Source organism: Miscanthus floridulus, chromosome 8 (assembly GCF_019320115.1).
Source record: "Miscanthus floridulus cultivar M001 chromosome 8, ASM1932011v1, whole genome shotgun sequence".
NCBI lineage: Eukaryota > Viridiplantae > Streptophyta > Magnoliopsida > Poales > Poaceae > Miscanthus > Miscanthus floridulus.
In genome coordinates, this window is record NC_089587.1 from 38,600,277 (window position 1) to 38,619,722 (window position 19,446).

Below are 19,446 nucleotides of genomic sequence, written 5' to 3' on the forward strand. Positions count from 1 at the left end.
TATTAATATTGTGTGAATTTTTATAACTTTCTATTGACTAAATATAGTCATCATTAAGAAAAATGCAATCATCAGGGGGGGGGCATGGCCCACTTTGGCTTCCACATAGCTCTGCCACTATCTAGCGCACTTCTATTGTTGTTGCTTTCTAGTTTTCTCATCACAAGCGTTGGGAGAGCAGGCCTACAAAACTTATGGTGTTTAGGAAAATTAACTAATGAGATTAGGAACCTAATAAAAATTACATGACTTTTGTGACTTATAGTGCTTTGTTATGTTTTTTGAGAAAATAAATTGGTTTTTATTATTTTTAGAAAATACAAAACAATATTTTAAAGTAGCTATTGTCCTGTATTTGATAGTTCAGTGATCAAACATCACTAGTTAACTTAAAAAAACACCACTAATTTTAAAAAAGCGGAAATGCTAAACTCAGGGCGTTCGACGCTCCGAACGTGTCCTTTTTAGGCTTGCGCAACCCAATACATAGCCTGCTCTCGACTTTCCCATAAAAAATATCGATTCCCCATACATCCCGTCGCAGCCTTCTTTCACCACATGCATGCGTCTTCCGCGGGCGACTCCACATGCCGCCCGCTCGTCGCTCACCTTCCTAGCTCAAGGGACGCTCGACGCGGGTAGCGCAATCACCCCGCGCTGTCACCTCCACCGTGGGGGACCGCACCTGCCTGCCCTATCGTCGAGAGCCGCGTTGCAGCTCATCGGTGGCCGCACAGCCGCTCGCCCCTGGCATCCCCCCTCCCCCGCGCCACTCCGCGACATCAAGCTCCGTGTCGATGAGCCTCTATTCATCCAAGCAGCAAGTAGATGCTACGCGGAAAGCGCATGTTGCAAGAGTATGTTTCAAGTGTTTTAGATGTTGCAAGTATTGTATATCGATGTTGCAAAAGTATATTAAGATGTTGCACATGTTTATAATGGTTATACACGTACGTCTCAAATGTGTGTTCCAAATGTTTCGTCTGTTCTAGACTATGTTGCAAGTGTTTTCTTTCGATTTTGCAAAAGTAGATCTAGATGTTGTATATGCATACATGTTGCAAGCATATGTTTTTAAGTGTTTTAGGTGTTTCCATACGTATGTTGCAACTGTTTTATCTAGATGCTGCATATATTTTTGCAATAGTTTTCAAGTGTTTTCATGCGTTTTCGCAAATGTTTTTGACGATTGTTTCAAATGTTTTATCTGTCTTCTTTTATATGTTACAACCATTGCATCTGAATGTTTCAAAATAAATCAAGTGTTGCACATAAGATACGCGTGGGAAGCGACTCACGGCGTGAGCGACGTCCGAAGCAACACTGGCCTACTGCTAGGGAACCATCCGGACGCTAGCGCTCCACGTCGGACATTAGGACGCTAGCACGTCCCTTAAAAGAGTTGCATTGTAAAAACAAAGACAAAATGGACTTCTTGCTAACTTTTTTTCACGATGGCCATATTAGTACATTTTTTTATACCTTGCCGGGAGCATTAAACCCTGCAGCCGTTCATCCCTATCTCCCCCTCTCAGCTCTGGCCATGCCGCCTCTCCTCTTCTCCCTCCGGGCGTCGCCCTGTTCAGGCTTCCCGCTCCGCCGCCTTCTTCTATTCCGCTGCTCCGCCTCCTCCGCTACCCGCTCCTCGTCGCTCGCCCCTTACCACGCCTCCTTCGCCCGCCGGATGGCCCTCGCCGGCATCCACCCGCACCACCGCATCGGTTCGCCCCTTCTCCCGCTCCGCTGTTTTAGTCACATTTCGTTTCAGTGGGTTTGAACTTGCTAATTCGGGTTAATTTTGTTGGTCGGTTGCAGCAGTCGGGGTCTCCGGCGGACCGGACTCGATGGCGCTGTGCGTGCTCGCCACGGCCTGGAAGAAGGCGGCGGCGCGGAAGGCCAGTGATGAGGAGGGACCCGTCGCCTCAGCATTCGTGGACGGGCTCCTAGGAGTTGTCGTCGACCATGGGCTGCGGCCCGAGAGCGCCGATGAGGCGCGTCTAGTGCGTGACCGCGTCCGCGGCATGGGTAATATCATATACTTAATCTCGTAGAATTTACTGTTTGATCTTTAGTGAGAACTTTTATAGAGGTAGTCGAGCGCCTGGACACAATCTATACAGTTTAGGGGATTTCCAGCGCTTTCTGTTTCATTAAGAATGCTTAACCTGGGCTTGTGATCCTCAGGTCTTGTTTGTTTTGGAGGATTAGGGAGTTGTGGTGATAGCTGAAGTCATACCTCTGCCATTTGGCCGTTTGTTGAGGTTTTGTGATTTTGTTGCAGGTGTTGAGTGTGAGATTGCTAAGTGTGAGTGGCCTGATGGTCGTCCAAAGCAAGGGCAGGTGCAAGAGGCTGCCCGCGAAGTGAGGTATTTGCCTTCCATTTTACTTTACCCCTTGTCTAACCTGATGCTACTGGGTTAATTTGACTTCCTGTAAACTTGGCATTTAGTGGCTCAAAGTTGGAAACCTGCTTATATTTAGTTTGTTCTGGTATTTATCTGAAATGCATAACGAATTTGTATTTTCTGGACATTGTTAACAACTTGTACCCCAAAATAGTCAGGGTTCCTTGTTAAAGCCTAACTGATGATGTTTATAGAACATATTACATATGAGATGAGTTTTTTGTACTTGTGTTCGCACAAAATATGTACAAATCAATGATCTGGCTGACTGGTTGGAAACCACAGTTTTGGCAACTCTATTTGGCAAAAGTGTCACTGTGACATCGTTGAATTTGGCCTATTGTGGCCCATGTTGTGTGTTGATGTGAGATTGTGGGTATTTAGTTCCACCTTGCGTGGTGAGGGTGAGTAAGACCGACATATGAGGTTTCTAGAGTACGTCTCCAACCCTGGGTAACCCTTTTATGTGAAGCAAGGACGAAAGCGTAAGCGGGTTGGTGGGAGTGTGTGCTTCACTCTGCGTGCAGAGCTGAGCCGTTTGAACTAGGCATTACAGTCGTGCCTTACATCTTCTGTGGACAAATTGTTTGTAACAACTGTGTCAAGAAATGCTTGTAGTAAACAATGTTATAATATGAGCAAAAATGATATTTCCCACAAAAATATCATGAGAGTAGGCACACAAGTGCTCTCCCAACATGATCATATACTGGTATTGAACAAGAGTGTATCATGTAGAATTGATATACAGGTGTATAACCAAATCTGGACACGAGTTGATTTTAATCATGGCTCTCGGTTTTGATTGAGATATTAGGGTCCATGACTAAAGACTCCTGCTCCCTTGAACAACACAGGACGATTTTAATCATGGCTCTCGGTTTTGATTGAGATATTAGGGCCCATGACTAAAGACTCCTGCTCCCTCGAACAACACAGGACCTCACTAACAGGACAAAACAACTAGTCAAGGAACTTGAAGACACTGTAAAATTACATAGACTGCTGCTAACTTTCAGAACAAGGCAACGCAAAGATGTTACTCAACAGCAATAAAATGCTTTCTGAAGAATTAGAACGACAAGAATCTTTGGTCAAAACACAAATTATCACCAAGTCCTCACACAAAAGTATATATGTCATTAATCCACAAGGTTTAAACCACTGTGCATGGTTAATTTCCCAGTGTCAGTGACAACCTAGCAACCTTGATCATATATCAGAAATATCACAAACAAGCTATCCAGATCAATAGAAGGAAAGACTAATGCTCACAGCGCGATGTGCCCAAACAAATCAATGATCGAGGCAAGGCACGGCTCACCAGCCACTGTCCCAGAAGTTCCTATGTGCCGTCGTTGCCGCTGGCATGGAGGACGGAGATACAGAGCTTCACTGCACCGCGAGTCACCAACATCGCCTTGGCACCTTCTTCCAATCAGCTCACTGCACCGCGTAAGCGCGTGCGGGCGAGCCTGGGTGTTGTACCAGTCATCAGCACCACCTTGGCACCTTCTTCCAATCCAATAACTGTACGAGCTCTGCAGTGCACTCACAGGCCTGTAGGAAAAAGGAAAACAGGGGAAATTTTTCCGAGGTTAGTTGAATACTAATGCTTATAGAGGAGATCAGCCATGGAAGAAGGTGACCAAGAACTGAGTCAGCTCCGTACTACGCGCTGCAGCTTCAATCCCAGCAGTCCATCCTCGATCTGTGTGCTCGCAGCCACTGCTGCACGGTGCACGCCCGACGGACTCAGGCATGGCCATTGCGCCACTGCCACTCTAGAATGAGAGCCGCCACTGCTTGTTCCACTCTGCTACTCAAAACCTAGCACTGCCTGTATTCCACGAGAAGTTGGGCTGGGCTAAAGAACAGAAGCAAGAAGGCCCAGAGAACAAGCTGGATTTGGCCCATAATCAGAATTTTCTACATTAAAACAACTACAATCATTTCTGTGACACATGGAGCATAATGCTAGGAAAGAGTTGCATCCGTAAGTTTGCCAACAATCACTAAATTAATGCTAAATTGTAACAAACCGTGTCTACTCCTGATACTGCTCTTGTATCCACTACACATTCTATATTTGTATAGTTTTATACTCCCTCCGTTCCAAATTATAGTTCACTTTAGCTTTGTCAGTCAAACTTCTCTAACTTCAACAAAGTTATAGAAAAATTCATCAAACTCTACAATATTAATTTAGTTCCATTAAAGTATCCTTGAATTATGTATTGATAATGCATTTATTATTTTAACTAAAAGATGTGCTCCTTCCATTCCAAATTATAAGACGTTTTAGCTTTTCTATATAAATAGGTTTTGCTATGGACTTAGATATACACTATGTCTAGATACATAGTAAAAGTAATGTATCAAAAAAAACTAAAACATCTTATAATTTAGAATGGAGGGGGTAATTGATATTAATATGTTTTTTTTCTAAGAACTTGTTCAAAGTTAGAGAAGATTGATTTAGAACAAAACTAAAGTGAACTATAATTTGGAGCAGAGGGAGTAGAACATTTCCTATAGCCTTGAACTCTATAAATGCACAGATGATTTCAACCAATGCAAAGAACTATTTTTTTTAGTGGAAATGCAAAGAACTGTTGGACCCAAGAGGTAGGTATTCTAAAAAGACCACAACGTTCAACTTTGCATAACATAAAGGGCGTTCCCAGTGCAGAGAGCTCCCGCTCTGTGCGGCGTCTAGGGAAGGGTGTTAGTGGCAACTGGCAAGCCTTATCCTCCCCTGTGCAATGCGAGGAGACCGTGACTCGAACCCGGGACCTTCCGGTCACAGGCGGTAAGACTCTACCGCTTGCACCAGGCCCACCCTTCTCAACTTTGCATAACATGATAAAATTTAAATGAATGTTGAGGCCTTTGTGGTATATTTGTGTATACTGACCCAACCTATGCACTGGCAATTTATTGTGTCAATTTATTCACCTTGATAAAGCCTCATGTGTTAATAAGTTCAGGTACCAAAAACTACTGGACATTTGTATAAAGGAACAGATAGGAATCTTGCTTATTGCACACCACTCTGACGACCAGGTCTGTTAAAGCTGGTTTAATTATTCTTGCTCTTTTGATGTTGATGGAGAAGTTATCCCAATTTTATAATTGTAGCTTAACAAATAAGACTTAGTTCTCAGTAGTAATTAACTTGGTATTAAATGATAATACTCCAGATAATTTACAAAATCTGGAATTCCCTCTTGTACAGTTATAAGCGATGTCTAGGAAAAAAGGGCCAGTTGATGAGTGTTTCCTTTTGTTGGTCAGTTGATGAATTCCTACTTGATGACACATGCTCTGTTGCGCATTACTTTTTGAATTTTTTTGGTGAGGAACTGGAACTAGATAGGGTATTATTGTGTGGTTCTGTACTACCATGTCTTTTTTTGCCCATCCGTTTTCAGGCAAAACAAATGGATAGCTGATTGAGTGAACGAATAATATAGATTTCAGATTGAATAGACTTTTAAATTATATGTTGTAATTGTAACAGTACCCATTGAAGCATCAAATTGAGGTTTTGTGAATAGGCTGCACACTTGCATGATGTGTATTTGGTTTCCATGGTATTTACGTACAGTCATACTTTTTGTGTTAGAATTTATCTGAATGAGTCCAGTCATGTAAATGCAGGCAGAGCTCTTTGTTCTCAGACTATCTCGCCAAAGTGGGGTTTTAGGGCTTGCTGGTACAGCCTTTGTGTCTCAGTTGTTTGCATCTAATGTAAAATATGATGGGGAGAATTTTCGACGGTATGGCATTCTTCTTGTGCGGCCTATGCTTGAGTTTTCAAAAGATGACATGTATAAGGTCAGTTAAATCTCATATGGACTTATTAATGTGTTACCACTTACCAGTGGGTTGGCAGACATTTTCTCAGACCTTCTGATTATTGAGATTGGCTAGACATCTTATATTTAAGTGTGTTCTTACAACTTCAACAATTTCTCAATCGGAACCAAAAGGATCTTTTTGTTGATTTAATCCCTTTTTTTTAATAAGAAATTTCTTATGGACAGATTGAAGTGTATTGCCAATGTTTCTTGTTGCCAATCAGTTTAAGAATCATCTTTTCATATTGCAGTACCTAATTTTTCAATCTTTTTTCACAGATATGTCAAGGTAGTAATCAATCCTGGGTGGAAGATCCAACAAATACTAATATGAAGTATGCTAGAAACCGAATTCGGTCGTCTTTAAGAAAATTATCCACTGAAGGTCAAGCTGTACTTAAGCTGCCATGTTTGATTCAATATTATAGTCCTTTTATGTTGTTTTCACAATTAATTTGTTATGTTTTCAATTTTAAATTCATATATCGTGCAGGATCGATGTTTATCAAAGTTGCGCATGCTTTTAGTTAATCAAATAATCAACTACACAATTTGAAAACTTGAAATGCATAACCCATAGACATTCACTAAAATTACTGAGCTTGGTTGACCATGGCTGACAACGCCTGGATAGTGTTATGGTACATCCCCCAGTTGTGGGTCTGCCAACCAAAAAGGGACCATTTTCAGCATGTTCCTAGGTGGGTCTGGCCTTCCTTTGGTCCCTTTTCTCAACCCTTAAGAAAATTCCTTGCTGGGCTATCATCCCCCATAGGTTGGGGTTTTTTAAATCTATTTTTGCTTTGTTTTGATTGAACATGGCTACATTTTGCACAAACGAAAGTCCGCCTTCTGTTTGAGCCTGATGTCCCTCTTGTTTTCTGTGGTTAGGTGCCATGCTAGTTATCATAGCAAACTCTGTGATTCATTTACTTGAATAATCACTGCTTGCCAGGTGGAGTTACCTCTTGTACTTGAAAACTGTGCAACCTTTCATGTTTCTTGTCCAAGTTAGACTCTTCTGGGAAGGCTGCATTTCGCCACAGTAGAAGTATGTCATTGATGCACATAAATCACGGATATCTGGCTAGTAGGTGTCTCAATGTCTGCACATTTCTTGAGGGCTAAAACATGACCTTCGTGCTACCAGATGAATAACTAAAGTTGTGTCTATGTTAAACTAGTACACCGTCTGGTCACAGAAATAAGTATCTCTTTTTTTTACAACAATATGGCCTGCAAAACAACTTTGACCATTAGTTTAATAGTTTCAATTATAGTTTATTATGAAGTGCAAGAAATTTTAAAAAATATGAAAGTAGTTTCCAGGATAATTTTTTTATATATTGTCACATCATCTTTTTTCTATCAAAGTATTAAAAAGTTGTTGATATTCAGATTTTTTTTTTAAAGTTCCACTGCAACATCCCAAACTACTCGTCTTCTGTTTCTGCTGGGAGTATGTGTGCAGTTAGCCTCGAGTGCATGAACACACATTATTCTGATAAATTCTTGTTTACATCAGGTACCTTTCTCTCAGGAGTTCATGAACTGATAAGCGCATGCCGGCTGACACGGGCATTTGTTGATTGTGCTTGCAGTATGATTGCAAAGCAGTCTGTGTCAATATCGGAGGTCCATCCTTGCTCTCTACTTAGATATGAAGTTTCCTAGCCTTAGGTGATTCTTGTGTTATTATTGTGTTTCTAGGCTGGCTTCTTCTCTTAAATATGTTTTCTGTCTTGCAGTATGGATATGCTATTATTGACCTGGAAAACCTTGATCCGTTAAATGTTGACGACCTTAGTCTTTCACAATATTTAGCATATATCTTGCAGGTATGCATTAAATTGGATACTTTATTTGTTGGTAGTAGCAGATTTAATTCTTGCAGGTATGCATTAAATTGGATACTTTATTTGTTGGTAGTAGCAGATTTAATTCTTCATTTTTTTCTCTTTTGCAGTTTGTTTCACAAAGGCACAGGCCACTTCGTGGTAGATCTGCTCGACTGCTACTCGATTACATCCGTAGCAGTCCCTGCAAGGTTTATTCTACTTGACGATTTCAGTGTTGTATTGGAAACTTCTGAAATGATCAAATTAGTAGGACAGACATTTGTGGCTCTATATGCTGGTTCATGATAGATGAAATATAAAACATATATGCTTACATGAATACATGATTAGTCATTATGCAGTCGCTTAGGAATTCATTCAGCAGTGCTTGATTCTCATGCAGGCTGCCCTTACTGTAGCTGGTTGTTACCTTTGTGCTGTCCCAAGGTCTAAAGGTACAAAAGTACTTGTTTGTTGTTCTGTTGATTGGATCGAGTCATCTTCTGCTGAAACTTCCTACAAGTGTTCCTATGAAGAGCAGGCACCTCCAGTACCTGCTATTGATCACATAGTCCTTGAAGGACATCTTCAGGCTAATCAGTCTATACAGAACCACTCGGACATACATTTTCTGTATTCCAAATCTTCCATAGATGTTCTGAACAAAGCGAAGGATCTCAACATAATAGATGATTTTACATTAGAAAAGCTCCATTACTTACGAACAGATGAGCACGATAAATTTATTGTGAAAGAACATAAACACGAAGAACAGGACCTGGAGGAAACAAAATTTCCTGATTGTAATGTTTTAAGCCTTTGTCCTGGTGAAACATGTCACTTTATGAGCAAATTCTTGATTACATGGAAAGCGCCAGAAGATGTCAATGAAATATGTTTGCTTGAAAATAAAGAATCTCTGTCCAAGTTTTGTACTGTGAATTTGGGTGGAAGTCTTGAAGTCCGGCACATGGTTGATACTGACTGGTTGTACCTTGCTGAAGTTTGTAACACCCCTTCAGTGGAAGAGACCCTTAGTGATCCAAAAGCATCCTGTACCAAGATGGAAATGGATCCTGCACCGCATCACTCCAGATTCTTGCAACATTCAGCACAAAAAGCTCTTCAGATCCTTAGATCTATTCCAGCTGCTGCAAGACGAACACTTCCAGTACTAACCAATGCGCAAGGTGACGTAGTGTGTATACCGGTAAGTATAAGTATAGCCATCAGCATTACCTGATTTTCCTTGGAGTTGATGCTTTCAGTAATTCAATGTCTTTTGCTTTAAGAGAGGTCTTCTCCAATATCCTATCCGCTAACTCGATTGTAGTAATTATATTTAACTACTGCATGGCAAGTTAGACAACCTATCAACACTACCTGTAGAGTAAGTTAATGTGGGCAGTTACTGTATCACAATGTCCATTGGAAATTAGTGGCATCCTGGATTTAAAGGTTCTGGAGGCTTGGTGATAAATTGCATGCAATACTTTGGGTGATATTATGCCTTTTCTGAGAACTGGCTGGTTTTCTTGTACAATACAATTATGCTGTGTTTGCTACTTGCTGTAAATAAAAGTTGGTATTTTTCCTCCGGATAAACTTGTTATCGTGCTCAAGCTAATATTTCTCCTTATCAGAGTGTTGGCTTCAGATGTTGCCCCAGTCTATTGATAGAAGCAATATTTTGTCCAAGAGTACCTCTCGGTGGAGGATACAGTTCATATTTATGATTGATTGAGCTTTGTTTTGGATGAAATGAAACATTGGGTGGATATTCACTGCTGGGATAGTGGCTGCTGGTAAATATCTGCTGCAAAGGATTCTGAGTCACTTAGTTTATCATAATCTCTGTGCTTCTTATAACCTTATCTTAATGTTTTGTTCTTGTTAACCTCTACAGTTGCTGAATGATGCAATCTGTCTCGGCATCTTTGACTCAACCGTTCAACTTCTGCGACCAGTCCCAGTGGATCTTGAGTAGAAACGTTTACTTTGGCTTTCCCGTGACAGACAAGGTTGGTTATAACTGATAAGAGAACATATACAGCAGGGACAAGATTATGTAATCGCACTGAAGATACAAATAGAAATAATGTAAGCATACAGGTTCTTACAGGCGGGCCCAAGGGTTATTAGTATTTTGCCTATGCATCTTGAGTTTCTGAGTTTGCTCTTCCTCACCGATATAAGGATGATAGGTCCATCATGCTGAGGTATCTGTTGTGTAAAAGGATGAGCAATCAGGACACCAAGTATGCTGAATGGTGGGAGGGGCATCAATGCATCATCAAGGTCAACTTGTAGTCCCCAGTGTCGATCTGACATACCATGGATATAATTTGTTGGGATGATATCTGGTACAAATGCAAATTGATCTTTTTCTGCCAGTGTACAAGGTTTGTGTCAGAATATGAAACTTCCACCGCATTCCTTAGGCAACCATGGCATCCGCAACCCCCCTTTTTGTTTATTACAAGTGGCATTCTGACAGTGCCCCCTTAGCTTGGATCAAGACTTGTCGCCCCCCCTGAGCTGGACGGTCTTTGTATATCCGACTTGCAAAAGATGAGTTGGGCTCTCCGAATGAGGTGGCTGTTGCAAAAACTGAACTTAACAAACCTTGGTCAACCTTTCCTGTACATGTTTATCAATGTGTACGGGCTTTCTTCTCCATGGCGACCTGTACTGAAGTGGGTGATGGAGCATACACCCTCTTCTGGTTAGATAAGTGGATACATGGACAATATATAGCTGATATTGCTCCCCATCTGTTTGCCTTGGTGCCCAAGCGGAAGACCAACAACCAGATGGTTTTCACTGACTTGCAGGGGCCTTGAATGTTGGTGCCCTTGATCTGTGGGATCTCCTTGCTCAAGTGAATTTGCAGCCCGAAGTGGATGATAGCACATTTGGCGTCTTGCACCTTCTGTGGAATATTCAGCAAAGTCGGCTTATGATAGTTTCTTCCAAGGATCAGTATATTTTGGCCCTTGGAAACACATTTGGAAGAGTTGGGTTCCGGGTAAATTTCGCTTCTTCATGTGGTTGGTTGTCCTATTGGATGGTTGATCGGCTGGCTCACCGGGGGTTGCAGCATCCCCCTCGCTGGCTCGCTGCCCATTGTCTGATCAAGAAAGTGAAACAGTTAATCACCTTTTGGTAGCATGTGTTTTCTCGTGGCAGTTTTGGTTTGGGTTGCTGCAAAGGGTGGAGCTCCATAACCTCTCTCAGCCAGGAGTGTTCCTTTGATGGCTGGTGGTGTAAAATCAGAGCAGGTGGACGGGCAGATTCAACAAGGTCTAAATTCTATTTTAATTCTCGGAACATAAACCATTTGGAACCACCGTAATCCCTTTGTTTTGATGGAGCCTCATCAAATCTTGAGAGCATCACACTGTTGGCCGTTGAGATGAGATTATGGGGTTTGGCAGGGGCTAAGGGCATTGCTTACCTAGCTGCCTTATCTGATGGGAGGACTTAAAAGGTGTTCTGTACTCCTGGTCGTGGTAGTGATATGTGGTGTATCATGGGCAATTTACCTATCTGAGAGTGTTAAGTCGTTGGTGTGTGTTTTTGCAAGTTTTTTTTCCCACCCAGTTTTTCTTGTTCTTAATACAATGATACGTAGCTCTCCTGCGTTTTCAGGAAAAAGTGACATTCTGTGGCTGCTGGTGGGTATAATCACCTCAGGCAGGATGAATGCTAACATGCTATTCTCTTGAACATTTACACAATCTATGAATTTTTTAACTTTTAAGCCAATATCAATATGGTCTGTGATCTTTTGGGAGGAACACTGAACTTGTAGGGCGTGATTGGTTTCCTATTTGGCTTTGCCAAGCCGGCGGTGTGCAAGTTTGATGATTGGATGCCTGAATGAGGAGTTCGGCCTGGCCGCCGGTTGCTGAAGATGCTCGAGCCGTGCTGAGGCGCGCGAGCAAGATGAAACAGAAAGTACATGGCGCTTGGTCGGGTGGGCAATCGATCTGCAACTCGGAACAGATAAAACACAAGAACCAATCAGCGTCATCCCGCACGCATTGAGCCTGCGAGCGGTGTCCTAGCTCCCATGTACACGCTGAGCCTGGCAAGCGGTGGTCCGGCTCTCATAGTCTCATGTATGAGCCCAAGAACGAATCACGCGCGTAGTATGATCCTATCCTGTTTTACTGGGAAGTCTTGTGTGTGCTATAGTTTTGGCAGAAACGTTTGCTAGAGATATGGCCATTTTAGTTTCAGCTAAACAATTCGGCATCACGACTCACTGTCATGATTAACTTGATTACTTCAAAGGAAAGCCATCCTAAGTTGCAATGCAGGTCAGTTTAAAACCATTTCTTTTTAAATAGTTCATTATCTGGAAAAGGGTATTTCAATTTCTCAGAAGCTCCTTCCACTTGCATCATATAAACGGATGTAAAGTTAAGCTGACCTCAGAGGTTGTCCAGAATTTGGAGCGCAGGAATTTCGAAGGTATAAAGCTTAAACAGTGCATTTGATCGGTTCGCGGATTCCATCGAAATCTTCTCAAAAGTTATACGTACAATTTTTTTAAAAATAAAATTGAATATTACTAGCATGCTTAGTATTTAAGCACACCACACCGGCCAAACACCCATCCTCCCCGCCAGGCCGCCACTAGCTTGCTTATCCTACCTTCCAGTCTTCCCTCCCTCCAGTCCATCCCCAACCCAAATCAGCGGCTGGCACGGACGCCACGCCGTCGAGCCGCGCGGCCGGAGGACCACTGCCTCCTGCATATCACCGGTTTCCGCGGCCATGTCATCCGTCCACTTCTTCCCTGCTTCCTCCCAGACCCCGGTCCCCGCCCGCCTCCTCAAAACCTCCCCAAAGCCACCCCTCCCGTGCACCCGCACCCTGCCCACCACCGCTTTCCAGAGCGTCGGCGGCAATTGCAATGCGTGGAGCTGCCCGTACCTACGGCTGCGGCGGAGGGTCCGCACCCCCGCAGCGCCTGCCGACGCGCCGTCTGTGGGCCCCGACGGCGGGAGCGGGGGCGGCGGCGCCGGGGGAGGGAGCGGAGGGGAGGACGAGGAGGAGGAGGAGGAGGGGGAGAAGAAGGAGAAGGGGTTGCTGCCCGAGTGGATGAACGTGACCACTGAGGACGCCAAGACGGTGCTGGCCGCGGTGGCTATCTCGCTCGCTTTCCGAACCTTCATCGCTGAGCCGCGCTTCATCCCCTCACTCTCCATGTTCCCCACCTTCGACGTCGGCGACCGCATCGTCGCCGAGAAGGTGTGTTTCCTCTCCATTCCGTCCATTTTCGGTTTTCGGTTTTATTCATGTGCTGAGCTCAGATGGCACTTGGAACTCCGGTTGCTCAAATACCTAAGCATTTCGAATGAATTTTGTGCCTTTTTGACAAATGTATGCTGTTATGCACCATTAATACAAATTCAATGAAAAGGTAAAATGATATGTTGGTGGTATTGAATATTTTTTTTTCTTTGTGAATATGTGGTAGTTTCAATCTGGGTTACTGCTGTTTGCCTCAACTACCGTAGTCATGAGCTTATTTTTGTTGGGAGTTGATATCCTATAAGGCAGGACCTAAGTTTCCTATTTCACTTGTCTATAGCATATATGGGCTCAAATTATTCACTCAAGGTTTCATAAACTTTGCTGTCCACATTTTGTAGAAGCTCTTGGTGTGTAGCAACATCTTTGTTCAAATATGATGTTCTAATTTGGTTCTAAGTGAAACTACACATATTGACTACTATACATAAGAGCAATCTTCAGTCAATATGCTCTAAATCTCTTGTTAGTTATTTTGTAGTTCCGGAGCCATTTAATTTGGATGCAACTCAAGAATTCAGTTCCAATACTTTCAGCATATTATATTTTTTAAACTGCGCTATGTTTTGTACATAATTCTTATGCCGAAGTACATGATGTTACCAGGAACTGGATTTTGTGGGTCTGTCAAGTGGTAACTGGTGCCTAATGGCTAATGCACTTCGAAGCTAATATTGCTTGGCTTTATCTAATTTTATCTTTTTATTAGTTGGTTTGTAGACTAGTTCACTTTAATCTTTCACATTTTCTAACTCGGATAATTTGTTTAATCCATTTGAATTTGCATGATGACACTATGGCCCACTATATTCTGGATATGTTTGTCTTTGCTGAAAGATGAAATCTGATGTTAAGTAAGAAAAGATATTATTTCATTGCATAATTGACCGTGTTAACATTTCTCAGGTTACTTACTACTTTAGGAAGCCATGTGTCAATGATATAGTAATTTTCAAAAGCCCGCCAGTGCTGCAGGTACTTGCAGGTACACATATGTGCATTGTTTTTTGATGATATATGTTGTTTATTGATTTAGAATCTTTCATATTCCTTTTCAGGAGGTTGGGTATACTGATAATGATGTTTTCATCAAAAGAGTAGTTGCCAGGGAGGGCGATGTTGTTGAGGTTTGTTTCAAAATCAGAAACTATTCTATTATGAATGCCACTATATCTCTTGAGTGTAAAGACTCAATCATTTTCTCTTTGTCCCTGAATTCCTCTTTGAGACAAAACAATTAACTGTGCACAGATGATTGTTAGGATGCGGTATAGCAACAAGTTCTTAATGTTATTTGTTTTTCTGGTTTGTCTACTGCTTTTATTGTTCCATTGGTCGCATTTGTTACCTAAGGCATAAACCAAACAGGAGACCTTCTCATATGTCATGTTGGAAGGAACTGAGGACCTGGTTGAATAGATGAGATTTGAATCCAAATCTTGAACTAAATCATCCTGGAGCAATCTCTTCCAAGCACCTCCTGATATTGTAATTCTCCATATAGAAGGAAAAAAGGATTTCCAAAATATGCATACGAAACAACTTTGTAATTTTATTACCATTCTATTGCTCCCTGTGCTTGCTATGTCCAACCTGTTGCTTCTTTACCACTTCTGCACGTCTGTCATGATGGAAGTCCTGTATTTCACCAAGTTCAACAGGATGGCTTTATCCCAAACACATGGTCACTTGGCTAGCCACCACTGTGTGGATGTTGAATTCAGCTGCAGGCAAACCTTTGTCTGCTTCATATCCATTCATACCAGGCACAATGACAGTGACTGTTGGTGTGGATACCAAATCTGAGGTCTTATTGTGATAAAAAAAAAATCTGAGGTCTTATTCTCCCAAGTTGGTGTCAACAGTTACTGTCTGCTGGTTTCCATATATTTACGTTTACCACAGCTGATTGTTTTCTGTTGCATGCTAGAATTATCCACAACGTATTCTTTTTTTCCACAACGGCATGCTAGAATTATCAAGGACTCATAAAAGTGATTTTGTCTTAATAAGTACTTATAATAGTGGAAGAGATAAGAAGAAAAACATACTATTAGTTCATTCAAATTGCATTACTCATGGTTAATCCTATTGTTGATGTGAGTTTATGTTCAAGAAATTGCCATAGATATTAAGTACTTGTTTATTTGTATGTTACTGCACAATTTTCTTATGTTTTGTTGCCTGGTGCGTCGCAGGTTCACGAAGGAAAACTTGTTGTGAATGGTGAGGCTAGAAATGAAGAATTCATTCTTGAGCCACCTTCTTATGACATGAACCCTGTGGTATGATTTTTCTGGGCTGCTCATGGGTAACATGTGAAATCCCCACACCCCGCAATACTTTCTATGACAAACAAATGGCAGATACAATAATTACGTTTTGTTGGACTACAGACTCCCAGCAGTGACTGTATTGTTGTTTGATAGATGAATTTATAGGTTATGTGACCTGCTCTTAAAATTTGTCACTTCATGAAAAAAATGCATTTTGAGTGGCTCAATGCCATGTTATGCCAAATTATGAATAAGACAAAGCTGATATATTTTGAATCACATTAGTCAATGAAATTTGAGTTGCATCTTTCTTGAGAACACCCACCCAATTGAATGCAAATGCCTAGCAACATGCACAGATTAGTTGTTGTATAAATAGGGTTTCTTTTGCTTTATGCATGAATGATGTCTTTATGCTAGAATTTACTTTTCCAATCCTTGTAAAAGCATGCTGATTTTTCATGTTTTTTTTTGTTTACTTAACCATGTGATGCAGCAAGTACCTGAAAACTCCGTTTTTGTGATGGGAGATAATCGAAACAACAGCTATGATTCACATGTGTGGTAATACGTCAGTTCCATTCAAATTTCTGTTTTATTTTCTCATGTTGCCACTAATGCCATTTCAGAATTTGAATTTAATTGACCGGCACCATTGCACAACCTTTGCAGGGGCCCTCTTCCAGCAAAGAACATATTGGGGAGATCAATTTTTCGGTACTGGCCTCCTGGTCGAATAGGGGGTACTACCAAGGGTTGCTTCAACCCTGAATTAAACCCAGAAACAAAACCAGGATCGCTTATTGATGTCAAATTGACAAAGTAGGAAGTTGATTAGTTTTGGTGGTGCCTGATGTGTAGTGGAAGCTTCCCACTTTAGATTATTCCTCTTTTTGTAGAATGTCACGGAGGAATCCTTTGTGGCATGTAGCTCCGTTAGAAATCAGAGAGTATTAAGACATTTCATTCTCATTGGATTGGAATGAATGGCCAAAAGGCACAGAAACCATTTTGTCTCAGGGTTTCTTGGCCTTTTGCCTTGTTGTATACAAGGGAAACTTGATATCATCTTCTGTTTTTTGGAAGATGCCTCCTAATCAAGCTGGAAAAAAATATGGTCCCACTGTTGAAATCGAGAGTTTGGAACATGATGAAATCCGTGTATGACATGAGACGCAAGTAAAATGAACATCCTGTAATGGAGAACATGTTCATTCAGTGTGCTATGCCGTGTGGTTGAACAGTAGTCCATAAGGTATCATAAATTACTACATCCGTGGTTACTATGCTGTCTTAGTTCTGTCCAAAGCCAAACTTGTTTAATTTTATCTTTTTTTTGTTGTTGCGAGGATTGTTTAATTTTATCTAAACAATTAAACAGCAGAATGTATGAAGTATGATACCGAATGAATATACTATATATCAAGATATAATTGACGGTAGATTTAACAGAACTATTTTGATATATTTGATGGTAGACTTGGTAAAACTAACCCTGACACTGTGCGCTCTAAATACTGTCACTGTCTGTCTAACTTCCTCAGTCGAACAGCATCTCACTGCTCCCCAGCCATGAACTCGATTGTCTTCCTGTACGGCGAATCTCCCCAATCATGCATTTGCATCAAGGGGCGGAGTTAGGGCGCGTTTAGTTCTCAAATTTTTTTTGGGCTCGATTATTGTAGTACTTTCGTTTGTATTTGATAATTAGTATATAATTATTGACTAATTAGGTTTGAAAGTTTCGTCTCGCAATTTCTCACCCAACTGTGCAATTAGTTTTTTTTTCGTCTACATTTAGTATTCCATGCATACGCCGCAAGATTCGATGTGACACTTTGGGATGAAATTTTTTGAGAACTAAACATGCCCTTAGCTTAACAAACTGCTGCATCTGCCACTGGATTGGTTGCCACGGCAACGAATCCCAAAATGGATTCCCGGGCAGATCCCCTCACAGAACGTGAACGACCCTGAGGATCGATTATGACATGGCTGCACTGAGGAGCTAGCGCACATGCGAGCAGACACCAACATGACACGATAAGGCACCGTCCTTTTTGCGCATTAGCACACCTCACCTCCACCCCCTGGCTTTGCGCAGGATCGCTCACACTCCTCTTCAAGTCTTCATCTTGATCCCTGCGCAGGTGCCACGAGGGGAGATGACAGCCCTTTTTGCTCAGTTGCTGCGCCCAGTCGCCACACGCTAACCTTTTCCATCCCCAGGTCGTACTGCACGTACGCGCCCGGCGTTTCCGTTGCGATATATAACAATCACCATTCGTCGTATCTCGGCTGCCTCGATCGCTATTCGACCATACACATCCAGCAACCGTTAGAGAGGAACTGTGTGATCGATCAATCACTAAGCCAGACACGCACACATGTCCGGAGCTCCTTACGCCCGCGCGGCGCACGCGTTAGCGCTGGCCATGGTGGCCGCCGCCGCAGCGGTCGAGGCGCAGACGGAGTGGCTCAGGGCGCATGCCACGTTCTACGGCGGCGCGGACGCCTCCGGCACCATGGGTAAGCTAAGCTAAGCTAAGCTAAGCAGCCTCTTATTGCTAACTGCATGCGAGCTGACGACGAACGGCACCATATGCATGCCACTGGAATTCACTCTTCTGCCGTATCGTATGCATGCATGAGCAGGGGGCGCGTGCGGGTACGGCAACCTGTTCGCGCAGGGGTACGGCACGCGGACGACGGCGCTGAGCACGGCGCTCTTCTCCGGCGGCGCCTCCTGCGGGCAGTGCTACAAGCTGGTGTGCGACCGCAAGACGGACGCGACGTGGTGCAAGCCCGGCGTGTCCGTCACCGTCACGGCCACCAACTTCTGCCCGCCCAACTGGAAGCTGCCCGACGGCGGGTGGTGCAACGCGGTGCGGCCCCACTTCGACATGGCGCAGCCCGCGTGGGAGAAGATCGGCGTCTTCAGAGGCGGCATCATCCCCGTCATCTACAAAAGGCACGTAATTAACCACATGGGGATCGATCGATGCAGGAACTACTTCAACCCGATCTGCAGATGATTAAACACATTTGCCTGCTGCATGCAGAGTCTCTTGCGTGAAGAAGGGTGGGGTGCGTTTCACCGTTAATGGCCACGACTACTTCAACCTGGTGCTGCTCACCAACGTCGCGGGGCCGGGATCCATCAGGGCCATGGACGTCAAGGGCTCGCAGCCCCGGGCGGAGGACTGGATGCACATGGAGCGCAACTGGGGCGCCAACTGGCACTCCCTCGCCTACCTCACCGGCCAGGGGCTGTCCTTCAGGGTCACCGTCACCGACGGCCAGACCATCGTCTTCACCGACGTCGTGCCGCCCAAGTGGAGGTTCGGTCAGTCCTTCGCCAGCACCCTGCAGTTCAAGCTGTGATCTGTGTGCAGAGCTAATTCAACCCGTATGTACCATACCACCGTGCGTGATCGATCATATTTTGTATGCATGTGTTGTGATGTACATAAAGAGGTTTACTGATTTCGTAATTATCTATGCGTAAATTAGTAAGTCCCATATTTTTTTTCCTTTGGATTACAGGTGAGCAAAACGAATTCTTATTATTGATGATTTGGGCCACCAATATAATTAACTTGTTTGTTAGGATGGCTCGATTTGGTTGTCACATGACTTGTTGAGACTTGTGAGAGCTCATTAACCACTTCTATAGGAACTTTGGCTCGATTTGGTTGTCACATGACTTGTTGAGACTTGAGAGAGCTCATTAACCACT

At 42.9% G+C, this 19,446-nt stretch overlaps 3 protein-coding genes across 4 annotated transcripts; all 3 read left to right on the top strand.

The window, feature by feature from the left end:
• The first annotated feature begins 1,521 nt into the window (after nucleotides 1-1,521).
• On the top strand, nucleotides 1,522-11,869 carry LOC136476203 (uncharacterized). Of its 2 annotated transcripts, none has more exons than XM_066473954.1 (12): nucleotides 1,522-1,721; nucleotides 1,816-2,025; nucleotides 2,282-2,366; nucleotides 5,396-5,471; nucleotides 6,069-6,245; nucleotides 6,548-6,653; nucleotides 7,794-7,903; nucleotides 8,017-8,106; nucleotides 8,235-8,315; nucleotides 8,510-9,316; nucleotides 9,750-9,911; nucleotides 10,013-11,869. In XM_066473954.1, exons 1-11 carry the CDS (start codon nucleotides 1,544-1,546, stop codon nucleotides 9,840-9,842), a joined length of 2,013 nt encoding a protein of 670 aa, XP_066330051.1. In that variant the 5' UTR covers nucleotides 1,522-1,543; the 3' UTR covers nucleotides 9,843-9,911; nucleotides 10,013-11,869. The 2 variants fall into 2 exon arrangements, with proteins under 2 accessions (XP_066330051.1, XP_066330052.1); XM_066473955.1 differs by having other exon boundaries at nucleotides 1,819-2,025.
• Nucleotides 11,870-12,750: 881 nt separating this feature from the next.
• LOC136471683 (chloroplast processing peptidase-like) lies at nucleotides 12,751-16,885 on the top strand. Its single transcript, XM_066469427.1, has 6 exons — nucleotides 12,751-13,368; nucleotides 14,338-14,406; nucleotides 14,490-14,558; nucleotides 15,630-15,716; nucleotides 16,204-16,271; nucleotides 16,380-16,885. The coding sequence occupies exons 1-6, from the start codon at nucleotides 12,892-12,894 to the stop codon at nucleotides 16,531-16,533; spliced, it is 924 nt and encodes a 307-aa protein (XP_066325524.1). The 5' UTR covers nucleotides 12,751-12,891; the 3' UTR covers nucleotides 16,534-16,885.
• A 1,209-nt stretch (nucleotides 16,886-18,094) lies between these two features.
• LOC136471684 (expansin-A13-like) lies at nucleotides 18,095-19,091 on the top strand. Its single transcript, XM_066469428.1, has 3 exons — nucleotides 18,095-18,236; nucleotides 18,363-18,678; nucleotides 18,770-19,091. Exons 1-3 carry the CDS (start codon nucleotides 18,095-18,097, stop codon nucleotides 19,089-19,091), a joined length of 780 nt encoding a protein of 259 aa, XP_066325525.1.
• Nucleotides 19,092-19,446: the final 355 nt, after the last annotated feature.

What these genes read in the sequence shown, in the direction of transcription:
- LOC136476203 (XM_066473954.1), top strand. Translation starts at nt 1,544, where the DNA reads ATGCCGCCTCTCCTCTTCTCCCTCCGGGCGTCGCCCTGTTCAGGCTTC. An exon ending in TGACCGCGTCCGCGGCATGG is followed by an intron (nt 2,026 to 2,281) that starts GTAATATCATAT and finishes ATTTTGTTGCAG; the next exon opens with GTGTTGAGTGTGAGATTGCT. An exon ending in CACACCACTCTGACGACCAG is followed by an intron (nt 5,472 to 6,068) that starts GTCTGTTAAAGC and finishes ATGTAAATGCAG; the next exon opens with GCAGAGCTCTTTGTTCTCAG.
- LOC136471683 (XM_066469427.1), top strand. Translation starts at nt 12,892, where the DNA reads ATGTCATCCGTCCACTTCTTCCCTGCTTCCTCCCAGACCCCGGTCCCC. An exon ending in ACCGCATCGTCGCCGAGAAG is followed by an intron (nt 13,369 to 14,337) that starts GTGTGTTTCCTC and finishes AACATTTCTCAG; the next exon opens with GTTACTTACTACTTTAGGAA. An exon ending in CTTATGACATGAACCCTGTG is followed by an intron (nt 15,717 to 16,203) that starts GTATGATTTTTC and finishes CATGTGATGCAG; the next exon opens with CAAGTACCTGAAAACTCCGT.
- LOC136471684 (XM_066469428.1), top strand. Translation starts at nt 18,095, where the DNA reads ATGTCCGGAGCTCCTTACGCCCGCGCGGCGCACGCGTTAGCGCTGGCC. An exon ending in GGACGCCTCCGGCACCATGG is followed by an intron (nt 18,237 to 18,362) that starts GTAAGCTAAGCT and finishes ATGCATGAGCAG; the next exon opens with GGGGCGCGTGCGGGTACGGC. An exon ending in ATCCCCGTCATCTACAAAAG is followed by an intron (nt 18,679 to 18,769) that starts GCACGTAATTAA and finishes TGCTGCATGCAG; the next exon opens with AGTCTCTTGCGTGAAGAAGG.